Source organism: Ornithodoros turicata, chromosome 2 (assembly GCF_037126465.1).
Source record: "Ornithodoros turicata isolate Travis chromosome 2, ASM3712646v1, whole genome shotgun sequence".
Taxonomy (NCBI): Eukaryota; Metazoa; Arthropoda; class Arachnida; order Ixodida; family Argasidae; genus Ornithodoros; species Ornithodoros turicata.
In genome coordinates, this window is record NC_088202.1 from 62,820,982 (window position 1) to 62,841,244 (window position 20,263).

At 45.5% G+C, this 20,263-nt stretch overlaps 1 protein-coding gene across 1 annotated transcript in view; it reads left to right on the forward strand.

Annotated features, from left to right (window-relative positions):
- LOC135384708 (lipase 3-like) overlaps positions 1-20,263 on the forward strand; it is a 39,539-nt gene that overhangs the window by 3,788 nt on the left and 15,488 nt on the right. Inside the window, exons 2-6 of the mRNA XM_064613897.1 lie at positions 3,289-3,393; positions 3,473-3,593; positions 5,145-5,295; positions 18,742-18,837; positions 18,955-19,107. Of these exons, the coding sequence (XP_064469967.1) occupies positions 3,289-3,393; positions 3,473-3,593; positions 5,145-5,295; positions 18,742-18,837; positions 18,955-19,107 (626 nt within the window). The remainder of the gene's footprint in view (positions 1-3,288; positions 3,394-3,472; positions 3,594-5,144; positions 5,296-18,741; positions 18,838-18,954; positions 19,108-20,263) is intronic.

The following is a 20,263-nucleotide window of genomic DNA, read 5'->3' on the forward strand; positions in this document are numbered from 1 at the left end:
CGAGTATAAGTTTAATTATGTGAATTTTTGCGAACTGAACCCGAAAATCTGCCAAGTAAAGGACTCTTTCTTACACAACCAATGTGAAGAGCGTGCCGAATTTACTCAAATTCACGATAATTTCAGGGATATTGAGGAGCTATCCCATCGGAAAAAATAGCCGAACATCATGCTTTTCCGGGCATCAAGAGCATAGCGCTTGATGACATTCTGAGCGCAATCACTGTCAGTCCGACGAAAGGAGATTGCAAACCCAGCCCAGTAAAAAAACCGACAGTTCCTGAAATTTGAAAAAGGTAGGCATGCTCCTGCGGAAGCCGGATGCGATTAGCCATACCTGTGTTTTCTCTTTCTAATATCACTCTGTGGACTGGGTTTGCCACCTCCTTTCATGGGACTGACAAAGGTTGACTGATTGATTCCGTTAACAACCTCATATTAAAAAAAAAGAAGAAAGAAAAAACGGGACCCTTACTCTTCGCAGTCCTGTCGCCCTGCTGCTTTCTCCCTCACCACAACCACCGCGTGACAATGTGAATCATGCACATGCGTTGTGGTCAACCATTTGGACCGCTCTTCATAGCCGGAGAGATCACGTGCTCGATTTAAACCCAATGTCACAAATCCAATGATTTAAGTCGGCTGGTGAATACGGGCTATTGTGTACTGATGAGGCCGCCTGTACAGGCGGCGAAACGTCTAGGTTTTGAATTGCCTTTTCCACTGTTATGTTAAGCCGGAATTAACCCGTCTATCTGCAGAGACAAGGTATACACAATAACGTTTCTGACATTCCTTCCTGTCAAATACTGTGTTTTGAATTCAAGCTGTTGTCTATAATGTGGTTACCTGCTGAGTGGAGCTCCAAAAGTGATGGAGTTCCTCTGTAGTGTGACGAGTGCTACGCACTGAGAAATCATTTGCATGGGCAGCACGCGAACGATAGAAATACATAATGATTTTACTTGTTTTCCCCATATTTAGTTTTTGCTTGGTCTCCGCACAAGGAAAAGTTGCTGTCGGAACAAGATATCACAAACGACACCAAGTTATTCGTATATCACCACACGTCGTCTTGGCGACGTTCCTCTGACGTTCAATACATGGATATCTCTGGGATCTGGCTGCAGGCTATACTTTCTTCTTCCAAACATCCAAAGCACGATGTTTTGTAGACGTACCTGGGACAGCTGGTATTTACTTAGGAAATCCGAAACGCGAATGCCGTCCTGGGACATCCCAAGGGTATCGCGCGTATATCCGGATATTCAGGGCGTTCGCGATCATGTTGGGATGCCCTGGGAATATTAATGGTTTACTGGATTAGAATTAGTGTACACATCGCTTGTCAAGAAAAATAATAACGAAAGAATGTAGCACGAAGTCAGAGCAACTAATATGCAAGGTTTTGGTCAGAGCCTGCACTTCTTCAGACACTTCGTCTGAAAAAGTGCAGGCTCTGCCTGAAAGCTAACGTATTAAACAGTTAATCTGACTTCTTGTTTCATTTTTTCATTATTACTTTTCTTGACGACGTTTTAACAAGCTCGACTGTGTACTTTTTATCCTCTTGATCTACATGTGGCTTGGATTAATTGGTGGGTTCCTACGTTAGTTTGGCCGTACCTGGATTTACGTAGGAAGGTAGTCGCTACTTCTCGGAATGCATAAGAGATACCGAAATGAAATATGGTGTTGAACGTAAGACTTTTACCCTGACCCATTAGAACATTGACCACGGTGTGTGGTACGTGGGAACTCTGTTCTGAAATGCGAGTTCTTTCACGCAGACACGTATATTTTACCTTCAGTTTAGCCCTTTAAAATGGCAACCGCGCAACTCTCCTTTGACTTTTATTTGTGGATCAAAATATTCATCGAGAAATTATTCATGTTATTTCCTCCGTCGTATTGATATTCTTCGCATTCTTCGCTGTCAAACTAGTGATGATACCTATTATCATGTTAACCTAGAAGGGTAGAAATCCAGCAAAAGGGCAAGGAAGCATGAAGGGAGTTGCCTGAGGACGAGAGCTGCCGATATTTCGAACAGAGACTGTTCTTCTGAGCGAACAGTCTCTGTTCGAAATACCGGCGGCTCTCGTCCTGAGGCAATTCGCTTGATATTATCATGTTAAGCCGTTTCCAAATGCGTGGGCCATTACTCCCTGTGGGGTTGATGCACGTCCCGTAATTCTCATGTTCGTGTGTTAGTCGTTTCCGTGTTGCGACCTGCGTCCCACGCACCGTGCCCTCCTGCTGCGAAACGTGTTCGCCACCTGTACAGGACTAAAAATAGAGGCGCAGTTACTTTGTGTGATGTACTGGTAGTGCTCTACCGTAATTTGCGCAAGAGTTCCGTGGTGCTACAATGAACCGATCTACGTGTGTTCTCGTAATCCTTGTATCTTGTTTATTACTGCGAATACACTGCGCGACAGATGCCGATTCCGAAGACATGCCGCATCTGATGTCGAAGCTCGAGGAAATGATCCAGAAGGGGCACCACCATAACGATCCCGATCGGTGCGCTGAAATAGTATGTGGCTTTATTTCTAAACGTCAGTGAATGGCTTGGAGACTGCGCAGGCATAGGCGATGTTTTAAGAGGATTTAGGGTGCCTTACGATGAAGAATACTGAAGTCGTCATTTCTTGGGCACACCTGGCCACCAACGCACCGCTATGTCGTCATCCAACACATGTGGACTGGTGAATGTAAATTGATAGTTCACGACAAAGCCAGTCTGTGCCGACACCAGGTTTCTACCCTAGGATGCTACCAATTAAACTACAACTAGAAGGGCGGACGCTTAATTCGGGGAAGATGTGTGAGGAGATTCATCTGCACATGCGATACTCTACCTCACTGGTAAAAGCACTTGCGTGAAAGGTTTACCGATGGACCTTACAGTGAAGCTATTACTACATTGCCTACAAAAGATAGCAAAGGGTTTAGGACAGTGCATTGGTGATTTGGGTATGATCATGGGCCAAGAAGCTTTACCCCACATAGATGTACAGAGCCTAAACGTTCAAGCCTCTCTGCTTTCACATAACAGGTTACCTCTGTGCATCGTTTTTGTAAATCTTTTGCATCACATATATTCTACGTATATGTACATATGCACATGATGTAAGATCCCATGATATGCACTAACCCGCGCTTGTAACTCCCACGTTTCGTTTCTTTAGGAGACCTTTATAAGAGGAAAAGGATATGGATTCGAGCGCCACCCTGTAACGACGCAAGACGGATATATAATTGAAATGCACCGCATACCTTCAGGAAGAACAGACTGTAAAAATAAGAATAAGACAGCTGTCCTCCTCGCTACGGGGTTTCTTGACGACTCCACCGCGTTCGTGCTCGACTTTCCAGACCAATGCGTGGGTAAGCGTCGAAAGAAAGGGGTGCAAAGGGGGCAAGTGTCAGATGACGGATATTGTAAGAAGCGTTTCTTTCTTTCCAGGTTTCTTCCTCGCTGACAACTGCTATGATGTTTGGATAGGGAATTTCAGGGGAAGCACACTATATGGGAAACGAGCGATCAATGCATCGCTTCAGGAGAGCCCAGATTTCTGGGCTTTCTCGTAAGTTGCTTTTATCACGCAGACCGCTACACTGCGTCTCCGACATACTCTCAGTCCTAGCTGTATGATACGTTCTTTCTTTTCGAGTTGATGTTTGATCATACTAAAGTCTGAGCTGGAAAATTATGAACAGGGATAGAGATTTAAAATGCAGTACCTAGAACCAGGGTGTCGAACCGAACCGAAAACCGCTGTTTTGGGCCAATCAGAATAGAACGAAAACCTTAATGTTATCTTTTCGTTCCGGAGCAAAACCGGAAAACAGACTCAAAGGTTTTCGATTAAAGTGGAAATTTGCGAGATCTGCTGCTCGAAGGTACGTACTGAAAAGCACTGTGAGTTATTATGTTGAACGCGGGCTTACATTCAGAAGCCGTCAATGTGTTTACACCGCCGTTCGGTGTTTTGGTTTTGCCAGTTTTGTTATACCAACTATGACTAACAAAGTCCACCCAACCACATTCTATCGTGTCATCTCTGCCATTTTCATGTTTCCAGGTGGCGCCGCTACAGACCATTTCTTGAATCTGTCTCAAAATCCCGAATCGAATGGCCACAATACCTTCTTTTACATTTTCGCAGCTCTTCTTCGTCTTTTCTTTTTTCCTCCCTTGCTTTGAGAAACCTCCAAATTTTTCTCCACGCACAAGATTCTTCAGAACTAAAGTGATTCATCAGAAAATCTTACCACTAGCATAAAGCTAGGAAGCAAAATTCCCTAATCACAAATCTGGGCGGTGTCGCGGATGTAACAAAAAAAAAAAAAAAAAAAAGACAAGATTTCAGAGCCTCCCTCAACCCTGGTCTACTTCAGTTTCAACGGCACGCACAGGGCAATCCGATAGCAGTTCACACTAAAAGTCATAAATGGCGCCTGTGTTAACGTCAGAGCCGGAACTGGTTTCATCCGGTACGAACCGTCAGTTTGTTTCTCCCGAGCTGAACCAGAGCTGAACCGTCATCCTCGAACCGGAACGAACGGTACGCAGCGGTATGTTTCGGTTTGCCATCCTGCTTGTCATCCATAATCTCACCACGGTAGTTTCAGTAGTTGCGAATCTGCGTTCACGGAAAGTATGCTATATTGCCCAAAGTGGTATGATGTTGAGTGCCATCCATGTCTAGAAGTGGGTGTAAGGCACTAGCTTGTACTGCGATCGCTCTTGGGTCATGGGATACGGTCAGGTAAAAAAAAAATCGTTTCACTGTTACAATAATTACTGCCCCTCAGTAATAGGTACTGCTCTTCCTACAAAGGAAGGACTTGGAATGTTGACACATTTTCCATACCCTATGTGTGGGTGACCATCACTGTTTGTAGAAAAGCTATGTGTTCTACCGAAGATAATACTAAATGTTTGTAAACGGTGCACAATGGAACAACCAAGCTGGTGCTACAAGATTAGGATTTAGCAAAGTTAGTTTGGTGAGTGAGTTAAGTTGCAGTTTTCCTTTCTTTTTAATGCCGTCGCATGGTCACGCGAGAAAGCAACTGTGTTAGTAAAATGTTGGCTATCAAGTGATCCACGTTTTACTTTATCTCTCTTTCAGTTTCCATCAGTTCGGTGTGTACGATCTACCTGCCCTCATTGACCATGTCCTGGTACAGACTTACCAGCAACAACTTTTGTATGTTGGAATGTTTCAAGCTGCATTCAATTTCTTAGTAATGATGTCGGAACGTCCAGAATACAATGACAAAGTAAGTACACATCCTCTTTAGTTGGACCTTGCATGCCTATGCATCCTCAAGATTTTTTTTAATGCGTTAGCATTAGTCCTCGCTACGCAAGAGTCGCGGCGTGGTCTGTCTGTCCGCGCAGCGCGGTGCGTATGCGCGGTGTGTGGAGAGGGAAGGAGAGGGCGCGTGGAGCGAGTGCGACGCGCTACCCGGTCACGACGTCAGCAGGCTCCAACAGCACCCCAAAGGGCCCATAGTTTGAGATGATTCACACAACACTGAGCACACGACAAATGAAATTGCGACATTGTACATATTATGCATAGCCAGTCGGCCAATCAGGCTTGCCTTTCAGCCAGTCCTGACTACTATCGACTTCTACTGGATATCACGTCTGCCGCAGTTATTCGGTATTTAAAGTAACTGAATTGACTTTCTAAAAGAAATCTTTATTTGACACAAAACACTTATTCAAATATCTGTTAGATGGGTGCACTGTGCATACAAAGCCCACTGCGTTGCTGACACACCGTAAACCAAGTTCGAACTTGAAGCAAAACGAACACACCGTTGAGTCCGATGAGTGCGTACCATTGCATGATGAGCATCCTCTTTCGCCGCTTACAGTACATAAAACATTACAGCGAAGCGGAAAGCGCTTGTGTGGCACGTAATCCTCTCTGTTGTCAGTCCTCGAAATCCTGTGGCGCCCGAACGTGTTCTTTATACTCCTTCTACTCCAACTCATGGCACATTCCAGTTCCGCAGTTCATAGATTGTTCGTGGGATAATAGCTGGGATAATAGCTGTGTCCAGAAACAGAACAGCACGCGTAGAATCGCGTTAACACAGGAATAAGACCGCAAAACACATTGCTACAAACTGTATTGTGGATTGACACCACTAGAACACGGAACACCGGAGGACGCCGTGCTATTTCGAAACTGTGTTGGAACTAGAGGGGTGAGCCGAAGCGCCGCCGCCGCCGCCAATGTTGAAATAATTGGCGCGGCTGTATAATGAACCCATTTTGATCAGACTTCCACAAAAAAGCTGTCTCGTACCTAGCCTTTTTGTTTGTTTTTCTTGCATCTTGGAATGAATGTCCCCGGCTTTGTTTGTCGTGTTTTTAGCAGTAAGAACTTCGTCACTGATATGCTGCTTATGCTTCACAGTTTCGTTTCACAGTCGACTCTGGAGGCATAGAGATAATATAGGAAGACTCTAGAGAACGTACTTGGCGCGCCGTCAACAGGATTCTCTTATACACGAACGTGACCGCCCGGGCGCAGCCATCCGTTAGTCATGGACAGTGTTAGTGGACGAATTCCTGCCCCCTAACTGCAGCGGAGCTGCTCCGTTTGTTGCCAACCCTGTGCAGTCACGTGGGATAAGAAAGTAAACCCAGTGCCCTCCACTAAATTACTACTACTAAACTACGGCAGGACTCGCAGTTGCGTGCTGCTGAGTCCGCCCGATACAAAGGGAACGGTCCCAAGATCATCATGATCATCATCATCATCATAACAAACGGGGAAACGAACCGATAGAGGGAACGACGTCCAGTGTAGGAAGCCAGGCAAGCTGTGATATTGCGTTGAGTATCGTACGAACCTTCGGAATACGTGAAGAATTGAGTAGTGCTATCGGAATGGCAAAGTAAACGTTGTCATATCGAACGTGAATCATATTTTATCTATGAGATTACCTGCTTGCGACACCGCCAACCATTTGCTTTCCACCAACACAGATAAAGATGTTAAGCGCCTGTGACCTGTGACAAAGTGTGTGTGTGACCTGTGACAAAGTGAATACACACCGTAAGCCGTTATCTTGATGCTGCTCTGCGAACGAACGGGAACCGGAAATGGCAAAAACAAAACCACCCGCTATTCCATTCTCTGGTCTGTCGAGTTTCGTGACAATAAAGTGACGAACGAACTACAGCACACAAGCAAGTGATGTAGCGGGAAAATATTCACTGCTTATTTGTTTAACAAATACATCTGAGATACCCACATAGTACGCCGAATTTAGATAGCAAGCGATGAATTAAGGAAAACGATCACGTCAACTTTAGCGGAATGAAGCAGCCAACTAACGGCAACGCCTTCCATGACCAACGGATGGCAGCTCCCTTGTGGTCACGCTTTTTTGAGCGAGTCTGACCCCCCTGCCCCGAGGTAGAACTCCACGAAAACTTGTTATTCAATTCCTGCAGGTTGTTTGCCGGTCATCCGCCAACACCATAACACTGGTCATTATCCATATACAGGATGTTTTTTTTTAATTCGTTACAAATTTTTTATTCAAAAAACTAGCGGAAGAAAATAGATGCCGTTTTGCATTTGACTTATATGGCCAGGCGAATATTGTATCAAAGAAGTATCGCCTAATTAAAGAATTAATTAATTAATGAATTTTAGGTAATTGGTGACCTTGTACTTCTACAAGACCACCAATTATAACACTTCAGCTTATAACATTCCGACTTATAACATTCAGCGATTAATATTTGAGCTACGTGTGTGTTTAAGGGTTTCTTAAACATGGAATGGCTTTCAACGACGAATATATTCCGTTCAGCTACCTAGCTTTTGCGCGAAATCGCCTAATTAAAGAATTAATTAATGAATTTTAGGTAATTGGTGATCTTGTAGAACTACAAGGATCACCAATCGAGCGAAGAAAGAGCTGAAATAAGGGTGAGCATGCAAGCGAGCTGGTGAAAGTTCGACGAAGGCATACCTTGAGCTTGAAGGAACGATAACACACGAAGACCTCGTCTTGTCTACTTCTTCGTGTGTTATCGTTCCCTCAAGCTCAAGGTATGCCTTCGTCGAAGAAAGAGCGACAGGCAATCCACGTGCAAGGACCACGTGCTATGGAGCGATGGAGCTGATTGGTGTAGGCATAATCCGTTGGCCAGATTGCCTGCTTTCCTATCCAGATAAGGCGAAGGTCGCGTCATTTCTGCGCTTGGAAATTGCGCAGAAATGACGCGCACTTTTAGGTAATTGGTGATCTTGTACAACTACAAGATCACCAATTACCTAAAATTCATTAATTAATTCTTTAATTAGGCGATTTCACGCAGAGGCTAGGCAGCTGAACGGAAGATATTCGTCGTTGAAAGCCATTCCATGTTTGATAAACCCTTAAAAACACACACGTGCTCTCAAATATCCATAGCTGAATATCTCTATGCAAATGAACCGAAGCAAGATGTACGCACTTTGCAAGCGCAGAAATGACGAGAGCTTCGCCTTATCAGGATAGGATAGCAGGCTATCTGGCCAACGGATTAGGCCTACACCAATCAGCTCCATCGCTCCATAGCACGTGGTCCTTGCACGTGGATTGCCTGTCGCTCTTTCTTCGCTCGAAAAGTGCGCAGCAAATGGTGCGTTTTGTGTATGCCAGCGACAAGCACCCTGTCTGAGAGGGTGTTTTCAATCGCGGGACTAGGCAAGAGTGCGGGTATGAAAATTCGCAACCGTCCCTACAACGGTGACCGCCAGTTGCAATACAGTGAACCCTCGTTAACATGACCACTGCCGTTCCCGTGGATTTTTGGTCAAAAAGCGGATTGTCATATTAAGGTGTAACGTACCCTCCACGGATCGGACACACCGCTACGCACAACAAAAGCCGATGTAATTATGATTTATTTTCTGAAAAATCTGTTAAGATTGACCACGTCAAATAATTTTCCGTCATTAATTTTTCTAAATGGACCATAGCACCATCAATTGCGGACACGTTATCGACGTTTATCTGCTCAAAAAATAACAACGCAACCTGTAGGGCTTGGCTTGCCTCCTTCGAGTAACGCCGCTCTTCATTCCGACTGCCAAATCCCTCTACCGTTTTGTTGCGGCCATCCTTACGTGAAAACAACAGCACAGTGTGACTGCATTTTTAAGCACTTCGGTTGTTCGAAAAGCGATATGAGTATAACCCCGATGCCAGCGATTTCAGGGGACATCTCAAACCCTGACGCCCTACTTCTTTCAAGGGATAGTAGCCTATAGAAGGCTGCTTTGGTGAACGCCACCATTCGATTGCACATACTTTAAAATGTAGGCCTGCGAGAAATTTCTTTAAAAATCGGCGTCGTTGTCCAGAAATTAAATTTTAACAATCATCACCCCGGTTTGCGAATTGCGTTACAATCATCACCGAATTGCGTTACAATTCCCGGCGGCAATCGCTGCAGTGCGCCCAGCTGCAGCAATACTTCGGCGAGAGACCGGGACGATGCGTTGGCGGAAGTTGCAATGGCGTGTCATCAACCCCATGGGACCAAAGTAAAAACGTTGTTTCGCGTGTGTTCGGTCCACTTTTGCGACGAAGCGTACCTGGACAGTGACGTCCTGACAGAGAGATTCGGTGTACCGCCGAAAAGAAAAAGACTGAAAGTGGGCGCTGTGCCGACCATCTTTCCCGGATTGACCGAGGTAAGAACGTTGTGCTTATGCATCTTTATCATTCCGCGCATCTTATGTTAATAACGTACAGCAAATATTAGTAGTAGTTGCCCGATTCTTGTAAGATGTTGCATGAAAGAATGAATCTTTATTGTCGTCGTCGTCTACACAACAGTCTGACTTCCTCTTCCTCAGTCGTAACCCATGTTACATCCCCCTTTCCAAGATATAACAAAAAAATTGTGTACGTGTATATATAGAGAGAGAGAAAGAAAAAAAAGAAGAAAAGAAGGAGATTACACAACAACAAAACCCTAACTTAGTCGTTTTCCGGATAGCGTTTAGGAAGCCTCCTTTCACGGTTTCACCTCCTGTATGAGGTTTGAGCTTCAGCTCTTTGGCTTTGGTGATTTGTTCCTGCGGTTTCAAGAACCTTCTCTGTTCTTGGTTTGTTGGCTGGAGTTGAAGGTGCTGTGAATGTTCTCTCTTCTCGAAGGTGTTCTCGGGTGCGAACACAAGACTTTTCAGGCATCTGTACAATGTACAATCTCGGTGTTTTGGCTTTGCCTACAACAACTGCTGGCGCCCACGTCTTGCTGAAGGTGTCGTAGAATGTGACGTTGGAGTTTCTTTCAAGATCCGGTGTGCTCTTGGAGGATCGATCGTAGTAGAACTTTTGCTGTCTTTGTATTTCTTCCAGTCTTCTTTTTACAGCTGTGGGTGGAACGACTCGCGGTTCCAATTGCTTTGCACTCGTGGGAAGGAGAGTCCTTGCCGTTCTACTCATGAGTCGTTGTGTCGGTGACTTGAGAATGTTATCTCTTGAAGTGTTCCTCCACTCCAGGATTGCGTAGAAAAATTCGTCCTCAGTTTTTGTCTTCCGCAGAAGTTGTTTTGCTTGGCGCACCGCTGTTTAGGCCTTCCCATTTGATCTTGGATGGTACGGTACCCGTGCCATAACGTGTTTCGAAACGCAAGACGTGTTTCACTTGCATTCTGGTTAAAAAGTCGTTGAATTCTGTGCCGGAAAACGGTGGACCATTATCGGTAATCAAGGCAATTGGCAGGCCATGTGTTGCGAATGTCGTCCTACAAAACTTGATGATGGTACTTGCAGTTGTTATTCTCAACTTTTTGACTTCGAAGAAGGAATAAAAATCCACCATCACAACGTATTTTTCTTGATTGTGAGTAAACAAGTCCATTGCGACACGTTCCCACGGTAATGTGGGGACTTCGTGGCTGAGTAATGACATCTTGATGTTTTTCACTTGGTATTTTTGACATTGGTGACATTCGTTGTACTCTCGTTCGATGTCCGCATTCATTTCGGGCCAACATACTGTCTCTCGCGCCCTTCTTTTCATTTTTTCTACTCCTGCGTGCGCAGCATGAAGCAACTTAGTTACAGTCCTCCTTAATTTTCTCGGCACTATGATCCGGTTTGATCGAAGCAATATTCCGTCTTCGAGATGAATGTCCTCTTGATAGGACCAATACTGCTTAACTAGACGATGCACGTTGTCTTTTGTAGTGGGCCACCCTGAGGTCGTATACTTGTTTAGCTGTTGTAACTAGTCATGTGTATGGGTCGCTTCCTTGATATCGCGAAGCCTTTCTTGTGAGACAGGCACGAATTCCAGAGCATTCACGTATACATTTTCTTCAAGTTCGACCATCCTCTGGGTGTCTGGAAACCTTGACAAAGCATCCGACAGAACTTGTTCCTTTCCTGGCATGTACTTTACTTCGATCGAGTAGGCTTGTAGTAAGAGCCGCATACGCTGAAGCCTCAGTGGGCAATGATGAAGTGGCTTCTTGAAGATATTCTCTAGAGGTTTGTGATCCGTTTCCACCGTCACTACACTGTGTCTGAATAGGTACTGCGAAACTTTGTGCATCCATGAACTATCGCTAGCATTTCTTTTTCTGTTTGAGCGTAGTTCTGCTGAGTCTCAGTCAACGTTCTCGATGAATAGCTGAGAGGCTTGCCATCTTGCAGTATCACTGCGCCACCACCGGTCTCGCTTGCATCTACCGATAACGTGATCGGTTTGGTCGGCGTATAGTATGCTACTACGGGTGCCATCCTTAGACCATTTTTCAGGTCTTCAAAGGCTTTCTTGGTGGCTCTCCGCCCATACCCACGTTACGTCTTTCTTCAGTAATTCTCGTAGTGGCGCTGCCCTTTCTGATAACCGCGGGAGAAACTTGGACAGGTAATTAATCATTCCCAAGAATACTTCTGACGTTGGTTGGCTCCGGAATTGCTTCTATGGACTTTGTTCGTTCGGGGTCTATCTTCACGCCATCAACCGTGAGAAGATGTCCGAGATACTTCACTTCGCTTTTTACAAAGTGGCACTTTTTAGGGTTCAGCTTGAGATTGACTTCTCGACACCTCTTCAGCACGTTCCGAAGGTTTTCATCGTGATCCTCGTTTGTGTCACCCAAGACAAGGATATCGTCCATGACGACTTGCACCCCTTTCAAATCATGCAAGATGTCGTGCATTATTCGCTGGAAAACTTCAGGAGCCGTGCATATACCAAAAGGCATTCTGTTGAAGCGGTAGCGCCACAACGGCGTGCTCATAGTACATAGCTTAGAACTTGTAGGATCGAGTAGTATTTGCCAATACCCAGAAGCAGCATCAAGTGTCGAAAACCACTTCGGATGACCAACTTTTTCCATTACATCATCTAACGTCATCATAGGATAGTGTTCTCGCAATAAGGGCTTGTTGAGGTCGACTGGATCAATGCATATCCTGACTTTGTTTCGTTTAACCACCACCACCATGTAACTTGACCATTCTGTTGGTCCCTCAACCTTTGAGATAACACCATCCTGCTCCATCTTCAATTCTTCGTATACTTTCTGTCTCATAGCGACTGGAACCTTCCTGGTAGGCCGAACGCCTTGCTCTCCAGGCTTTAATTTCATGCTGCACACGACGTCTTTTACTTTTCCCAATCCGTGGAAAATACCGTCGTACTGTTTTGCTACTGGATAATACATTTGTGGATTGGTCTCTGTCTCTGATATCGTTTCAATTCGTTTTAGCAGTCAGAGTCATTCACACAACGATCCACTGAGTGTAGTGGGCACGTCTTCCTGCACCACGTAGAAGTCTTCAGTAATACAACGACCAGCATTCTGCACCTGTAGAACCACTTTCCCTACAGCTCTCTTTCAGTGTCCGAAGAACGTACTGAGCGTTGTTGAGCAGTTCTTAACCTTCTTTGCAGTAAGCAACTTCACAAGTCTTGATGGGATAACTGAACAGTTGCCTCCAGTATCCAATTTGCAGTGCACGTCGTCTTGTTCAATTCGCAATGTTACTGACCAGCGATCATGCTTCCTTACGCCCCCGATTGACAAATGATCCAAAAAATAATCCTCGTCGCTGTCATCTTCAGTGTGCGGACTATTTTGGAGTTGCCTCACCCTCTCCCTTTCATGGGTATTGCGAGCAGCTGCCGGTTTCCTTGTGTGACCCTTCATTCTGTGCTTCGTTCTGTGCTCTTCAGGTGGGTTGCGACAAACTTTGGTGAAGTGGTTTAAAGTCCCACACTTGCTGCAGATCTTGCCTGCTGCAGGGCAATAATTAGTACGGTGCTCCAGGTATCCACATCTGGGGCAGTGTGAGGTCTTCCGTTCCAGGACGTTTACAGCTGCACATGCCTCGGGCTTTCTTGCGTCGCTGGAAATCTCTTTAAACTGTTCTTGTGACCGCTCTTTTATGCGGCAGCTTTCGAGAACTTTCTCGTAGGTCGGGTTTTCAGTTATCAACTTCTGTTGCAATTGTTTATCGTTCCCAGTACAATTCTGCTCTTAAGCATCCGGTTTTCGAGATCTCCATATTCGCAGTTGCGTATCATTGCTTTCAAATCCTTAAGCCAGTCATCGAAACGCTCATTCGGTTTCTGGTCTCGTTTACCGAAGACATACTCATGGTAGGTAAGATTTTCAGCGGGCTTCAGGTAGGATTGAAACTTTTCCTTGAGCACTTTCAGCTTCTTTTTATCGTATTGGCTGTCGAACGCGAACGTGTTGTAAATTCTCCTACCTTCTTCTCCGATGCAAATCAGAAAGGCGGCTGCCTGCACGGTGTCAGGCTGCTGCGCGAGGTGTGTCGCCATCGCAAATAAGTCGAATTCCATGATCCACTTTTTCCATTCTTGCCAGGTGTCGGCCGCAGTTGTGTCCAGGGCTTTGGGTGGCGGTAGTAAACTTGACATCATGACGGGATTGAGGTGTTGTCCGGGGCTGGGCTCGCCGTTTCCATCGGCCATTCCAAAATCGAATGCTTCGCAGCTCGCGACACTTCCATGTAAGATGGTGCATGAAAGAATGAATCTTTATTGTCGTCGTCACAAGTGTGAACATTTTAAGAACTCGTAATTGTACACTCACAATCTGTGGCTGCATCATTGTCATGCCAATAGAGAGTCAAGAAGCTATGCCCAACTTGCAAGGCACTCTAATTAGTAATTACTAATTGTAATTAATTGTAAGTAAGTACCCTTCCTAAGAAAGTAACTGTCAGCTGACATTAGTCACTTTCAGAATCTTAATTTTTTTAAATATCTTCGGAAGGTTTTCACAGTTCCTTTCTCCGCCCATTGCTGCCTGTTTGTCGTGGCTCACACAACTGCCTGTAGCTCCAAGGGGAAGGGCATGGAAAAACGGTGCAGCCATCACCAAATTCGGAAGAGGTCCTTACCCGTGGTCACACTTAAAGCAAGGTGGACTTAGATACAAACTTGATGTTGTAACTGTTGTTCAACTGCACCCTGCAGAAGTAGTTGATAATGCACTAGAGAAGAATTTAGAACAAACGTTTTTGGAAGTATTCTGTTATATGTCTGATGGTGACTGCGTCTTAGAAATGCAAAGCTTGAGCAATTCCTCACGAAAGCGCCCTGTCAAATTTGAATAGAGATTGGGCGCTGGGGTGTCAACAACTTGCGAATAATGCAAGCAAGGTACACCTATGGGTATACGTACCTGTTTCCCTCGTAATCCATGTTGTGTGTACACTGCCACCATCTGACAAGGCGCTCGCCGTGAGCGAAGCGAGTACAGCATGTGTGAACAGCTCACAGAGGTGTCAGTTGTGAATGATGTTAGTGCTGTTGGTACTGACTTATATCTGGAAGCGCAAAGTTATTACAGACGAAGATACTCCCAGCGGCGCACCGGTGTTTTGCCACTGAGCGTTCGTATATTTGCGTCGCCGTACGTGTATATAGCTACGCATTACAAACTCTAACAGGCAAACGATATGTTGATCATCTTTAATTATATACACAGCACGAACGAGATTCCACAATACAGCCGTCAAAACTGCAAGACATCGACCGCGGGAACCTCGAAGCGAAATGCGAAGCAATTGTTTTCCGCGTGCGGTGATTGGTTCCTTCGCCCGGCTTCTGTGTGACGTTTTGTCTGTTTTTATGCGAAGGACTTCCGCCATACCCCCAACATCCGTCGTCTGCTCTTGCCGCACGTTTGCTCAAATTGCATGCAAAATATGGCGTTTTTTGCGGTGAAATTTCACCGTTGTGGATGTTATCGGCCGGGTGATGCACCCACATCAAAGTTTCGGTTTGTAGGCTGCTGCATGCGACAGTCCCTTTAACACGTGTCACCCTCTGAGCGAGGTACGAGATAGCCTCTCCCTGGGGCTACTCTGAGGGTCACGTGACGCGGTCATAATAGCGGGAAGATAATACCTGTGTTTGACCCTACTTGTGACAAAACTCTTGGTCATTGTCTGATAAACAGATTGTCATATTAACAAGGGGGATTTACATGCCAGCGAAACGGTTCCCGAGAAAGACGGTCATAAAGCGAGTATGTCAGATTAACAGGGGTCATATAAAACGATGGTTCACTGTATATGCAAACGGAGCTTACTTTCTAGACACACCTCATACCGAACCATTGCAAGCTGAGTACTATAAAGTGTGAACTGCATGGCAGGAAAAGCGTCCGAATTCTTTCTGGAACGAATTCGGGACCGAACTTTTTTCGGAGAGCAGAATTCCGGGCCGAGTTCGGCCCGATCTTTCCAAGCCAGATTTCTCATCCGAAATAGGAAGTGACGCCAACCGAAAAAAAAAGAAAAAAAAAACCCCGGCGTCGGGAACTTAGCGCCCCCATCGTCCGGCAGGCAGTGCCTGTCGCAGTAGCCCGCTCCTACACTGTGGTTGGGTCACCGTGGGAGCCGTAGACCCCCACGTATAGCTGTGCGTGGCTTTCCCGTGTCTGGGGAAAGGGGGATCCTGGTGGTTGAGTGGACCCAGAGGTTGTTTTGGACCCCTCGGGGCACCTCTGGGAAAGCAATACACCACTTTGGCCCCTGCTTCCCATAGATGGCTGGTCTTGGAAGGCCCGGTCAGGACTATTCAGCTAGTCGCCATCACCCTTTTCATTGCTTTCTTTTTCTCTACTTCTTCAGCCTCTTCCTTTCCTTTTTCACCTTCTTTGGCGGCAAGGGTCAGCCTTGGGCAGTCTTTCACCCTACAGAAGCTGCACTTGGGTATAGTGCACAGGCAAGTGTTAGCGTGTGGGACACGTTCCCTTGGTTGGGGTCGGTGGTGGCCGACACACCCTTTGCACCGAATTCAACATTCACTCGTTGTGGATAAATCAAATTTAAAAAAAAAACTGTTCGGCGCCCAAAGCGGCACTGCACCGAGGACATTGCGATGAGCTTCTTTGAAAGCGGCCAAGAACCGTGGTTTCCTAAATTCCTAGTCATCCATGCAGAGAATGAAACGAAGTCGTTTGCAGGGTTGTCCCCATTTCTTGTGGCTAAGACACTAGGGTAAGACACTAGAGACAGTAGTTTGGAAGTCTTACAACGCCAGGAAACTGAACACTGGAGACATACAGGTCGAGGTACAAACTAGGCAACAAAGTACAACGCTCTCCTCACTAAAGACCATTGGAGAAACCCCAGTTTCTGTCACAGTACATCGTAGATTGAACACAGTGAAAGGGGTTATATCTGCCAGTGAGTTGCTATCATGTTCTGACTCTGAGATGACGGAGGGCTTAAAGGACCATGAGTCTAAAGGACCCAATGCTAAGAGGATCATCATCCGCAGAGAAGGAAAAGAAATACCCACACCACATGTCGTTCTCACATTTGAACTCCATAAGCTGCATTCAAGCATCAGTGCAGGTTATGTCAGCTGCACAGTGCGACCGTACGTCCCCAACCCGAGACGCTGCTTTAAGTGTCAACGGGTTGGGCACGGTTCGCAAATCTGTCGAGGTCAGGCTGTCTGCCCAAAATATGCAGGGAAAAACCATTTTTCTGACTCGTGCCAAAATGCCTTAAATTGCGCAAACTGTCAGGGTTGGCATGCAGTCTACTCCAGGTCGTGCCCACGCTGGCAAGAGGAGAAGCAAATCTAGAAAGTAAAGGCACTAAACATAACATACAGGGCGGCGAAGGCACAGGTTGAATTTCAAAGAAAAGGTACTTTCTCTGAAGTGGTGCGCAAGGGTGCGCACCACTCAGAGTTTCAGTGGAGACTCTGACGTCTGAGCCTCCACCCCACACCCTCCAACACGAAAAGCAGGACAGGACAGGAAGTGTCCCTTCCAAGTTCCCTGGCTTGCCAGAGGAGCAGCCAGGACACTGCCTCAGCTTCCTGTGAAGCTGAGGGACGGGGCCATACAGGTCTCGTCTCAAGAAACACAACAAAACATGGAGGTGGAGGACGACGACTCTCTGTCACAGAAGTCGTCCTCCAGCATGTCAGGTGTTTCCTCTCTTGGAAAAGCCTATCTTGCAGTGTCGTATGGTCTGAGGGTAAGAGGGTATCCTCCTTTACCCTGTGAGGAGGGCACCCGTTTTGAACGGTTGTTTATTAACAAGCACAGTGCTGTTTTGCCTTTCAGACTGCGGTTACAACGCGACACTGAACACTACGCTTTTCTGAGCTACAACCTGTCTTCTTTGCAATGGAGCGAAATGCTCCTTCCCTGGCAACCTATTATATCATGCGATATTTCACTGTTGAAGTACGAGAAAGCCCTGCTGTTGAAATACAGCACGAATTTGAACTTCTCAAAGAGAGCTTCGGTGATCACAGTTAAATTTACACCGATGCATCCAAGACCAGCTCAGCGGTATCATGTGCCATAGTGTCGTTTCCTTTGAGAATGTTTTTAAGTTTTTTAGAGATATAGGGATCATTAATGAGTTGTAGTGTCTCCGTTCTCTTTTTATGCAGAGATTTACACACCCTTTGAATATTTCAATACTTTTTGTATCCATTTAAAACAATCAGTATATTTTAAAATTAAACTTATTTAACACATCAGAGTTTTGTTGCATTATGATCTTCGTTGTCGTTGTGCCACTAAACTCCCAATCATCATCATCATCATCAGCCAACCTAAAAGTAGAAGCACCCAATGGCCATTCACCCGGAAGAAGCATAGCAACGATGTCGAAGCATATGCATACAGGGATTATACTCATTGACCTGGATGGTTGAAAGGCGATGTTCCCCAAGGTCAGAAGTCTTCGGACGAAATTCGGAGTGCATTTCGGTGGTATGCGGTGATGCACAGAAAAACGTTCGGTCCCGATTTCGGTTCAGACACTTTTCGGACAGTTTTTCGCGCCATGCGGTTCACGCTTAACACATATGAAAACAGAAAACAACCAGACAGACCCGCACGTGCAGGTTGCCTTCCGTCTTCACGTAAGTTCACACTCAGTGGCGTAACCAGGAGGGGGGTTCAAACCCCCCGAATTGGTACCTTAGGGAGTGCTTTTGGGAAAGAGAAACGAGGGCAAAGTCCCCTTCCCCCATGTAAGGTTCCAATAGAGCCCCTCCCGAAATATTTCTCTGAGCACGCTGCTATTCACACTGGATTGTCAACAGTTCCGTATCACCAACTAATTGTACGATGTTCCGTTTGTACCCCTCGTACTAAATTTCCCCGTTATGATGCCACCACGCAGTGCCTGCACGAAGTAAAGTTTCGCTTTTCATATCGGTAGGTGAAAGCAGCTCTCTTCCTCACTCCCCTCTACAGGGCTCAACATGTCAGATTTCCATTTCCGAAGCTACTTTTCACGGTAGCCGAAGGTATCACAGTAAGTCTCTTCGCAAGTCAACGTGCGAACGACGTGCTCTCTTATACAGTCAGTGCACTGTTGCTCAGGCAGCAGCAACCTGCTTAAGTCGGCAACTTCACTGTTTGTCTTTTACAGGCAGCCATGTACAATGCTAACAACCGAGAAGCATTTCCTAAAAATACGCCTCTCAGTATGATGGCATCTCAGGCATGTGAGCATGGGGACGACTTCTTATGTGCCTGGGCGGCCGACGTTGCTCTAAATTTAGAAAGCGAGCACTTGAATAAGGTAAGCATTTCCCTCTGTAACTGCTGGAGTGTATGAACCCCTTTTCTCACAGATAATGTCAAAGCACTGCGAAACGCTAATCCTAGTTGAATCACGTCCAGTCGGCATTTTCCGCCGACTACACCGAAATGGCTGGTGTGATGTCCATGCACATCATAACTAAACACTGCGAGAGAAAATTAGGGTGCACTCAACGTAATGTTACGTCATCGTTAACTCAAAGTAGTGTTGAAACATGGATTTGAAATCGAGTTAGACGTCATTCTGACACCTTTTTTGGATGTTTCAGCATTTGTACGATGCCAACCTTGTTGATACGAACTAGCTAATAAGGACCCTCTCAAAAGCGTATGTATACGGTAGAGCAGGATGAGTAGTAAATTTTCCACACGCAGGCTCGTGTGCTTATTGTTTACTTCCCGGTGCTTCCTGGCGGGAAGAGACGCATTGTTGACGGGGCAAACGGTGTACGCACTGCATGTGGGCGAATGCCGTTCTTAGTTGAAGCTGTGCAGCTCGTTGTTTCGTGTGGATTCCGATATAATCATGTTTCTTTCACACCGCTGTGTATCGAAAGGGCATGATGTCATGCACGTTTTAATGTTTTTCGGAGACATTGACTGTCCATTAAATGATACGTTGAGAGCGGAGGTGAAAGTACGCGGCCCCAAGAACTGCGGCTTTTTCACCGTCAGCCAAGGATTAATGAATTTATTCGCCTTAGTGTGTATACCAGTAACGCAAGATGACTGGTGAAAGAAAAAGAACTATACCCAAAGATCCATGCTGGGACAATTTTAATTTGTGATTCAATCATTTAATTTTATTTAATTGAATAAATCAATCGGGAAACTATTTACTGAATTAACTATATTGCATTAATTTATAAAATTAGTTATATTATACCTTAATTAAATTTATTGAACTAATATTTCATTTTATTGATATTTAATCATTAATTTTAATTTAATAACGTGATTAACTCTGCCATCACTGAAAATAGAATAAAATGAACGACATAAATCTCGCACTACGATCGCACTACGAAGCGATCGTAAATCTGCTTGTTTTTGCCGAGTCTTATCCAGGCCTCACGACGTTCTCTTTCGTGCGGTTTGTTTCGAAACTGGTGAAGTTTCATGCACGGTGAGTTCTT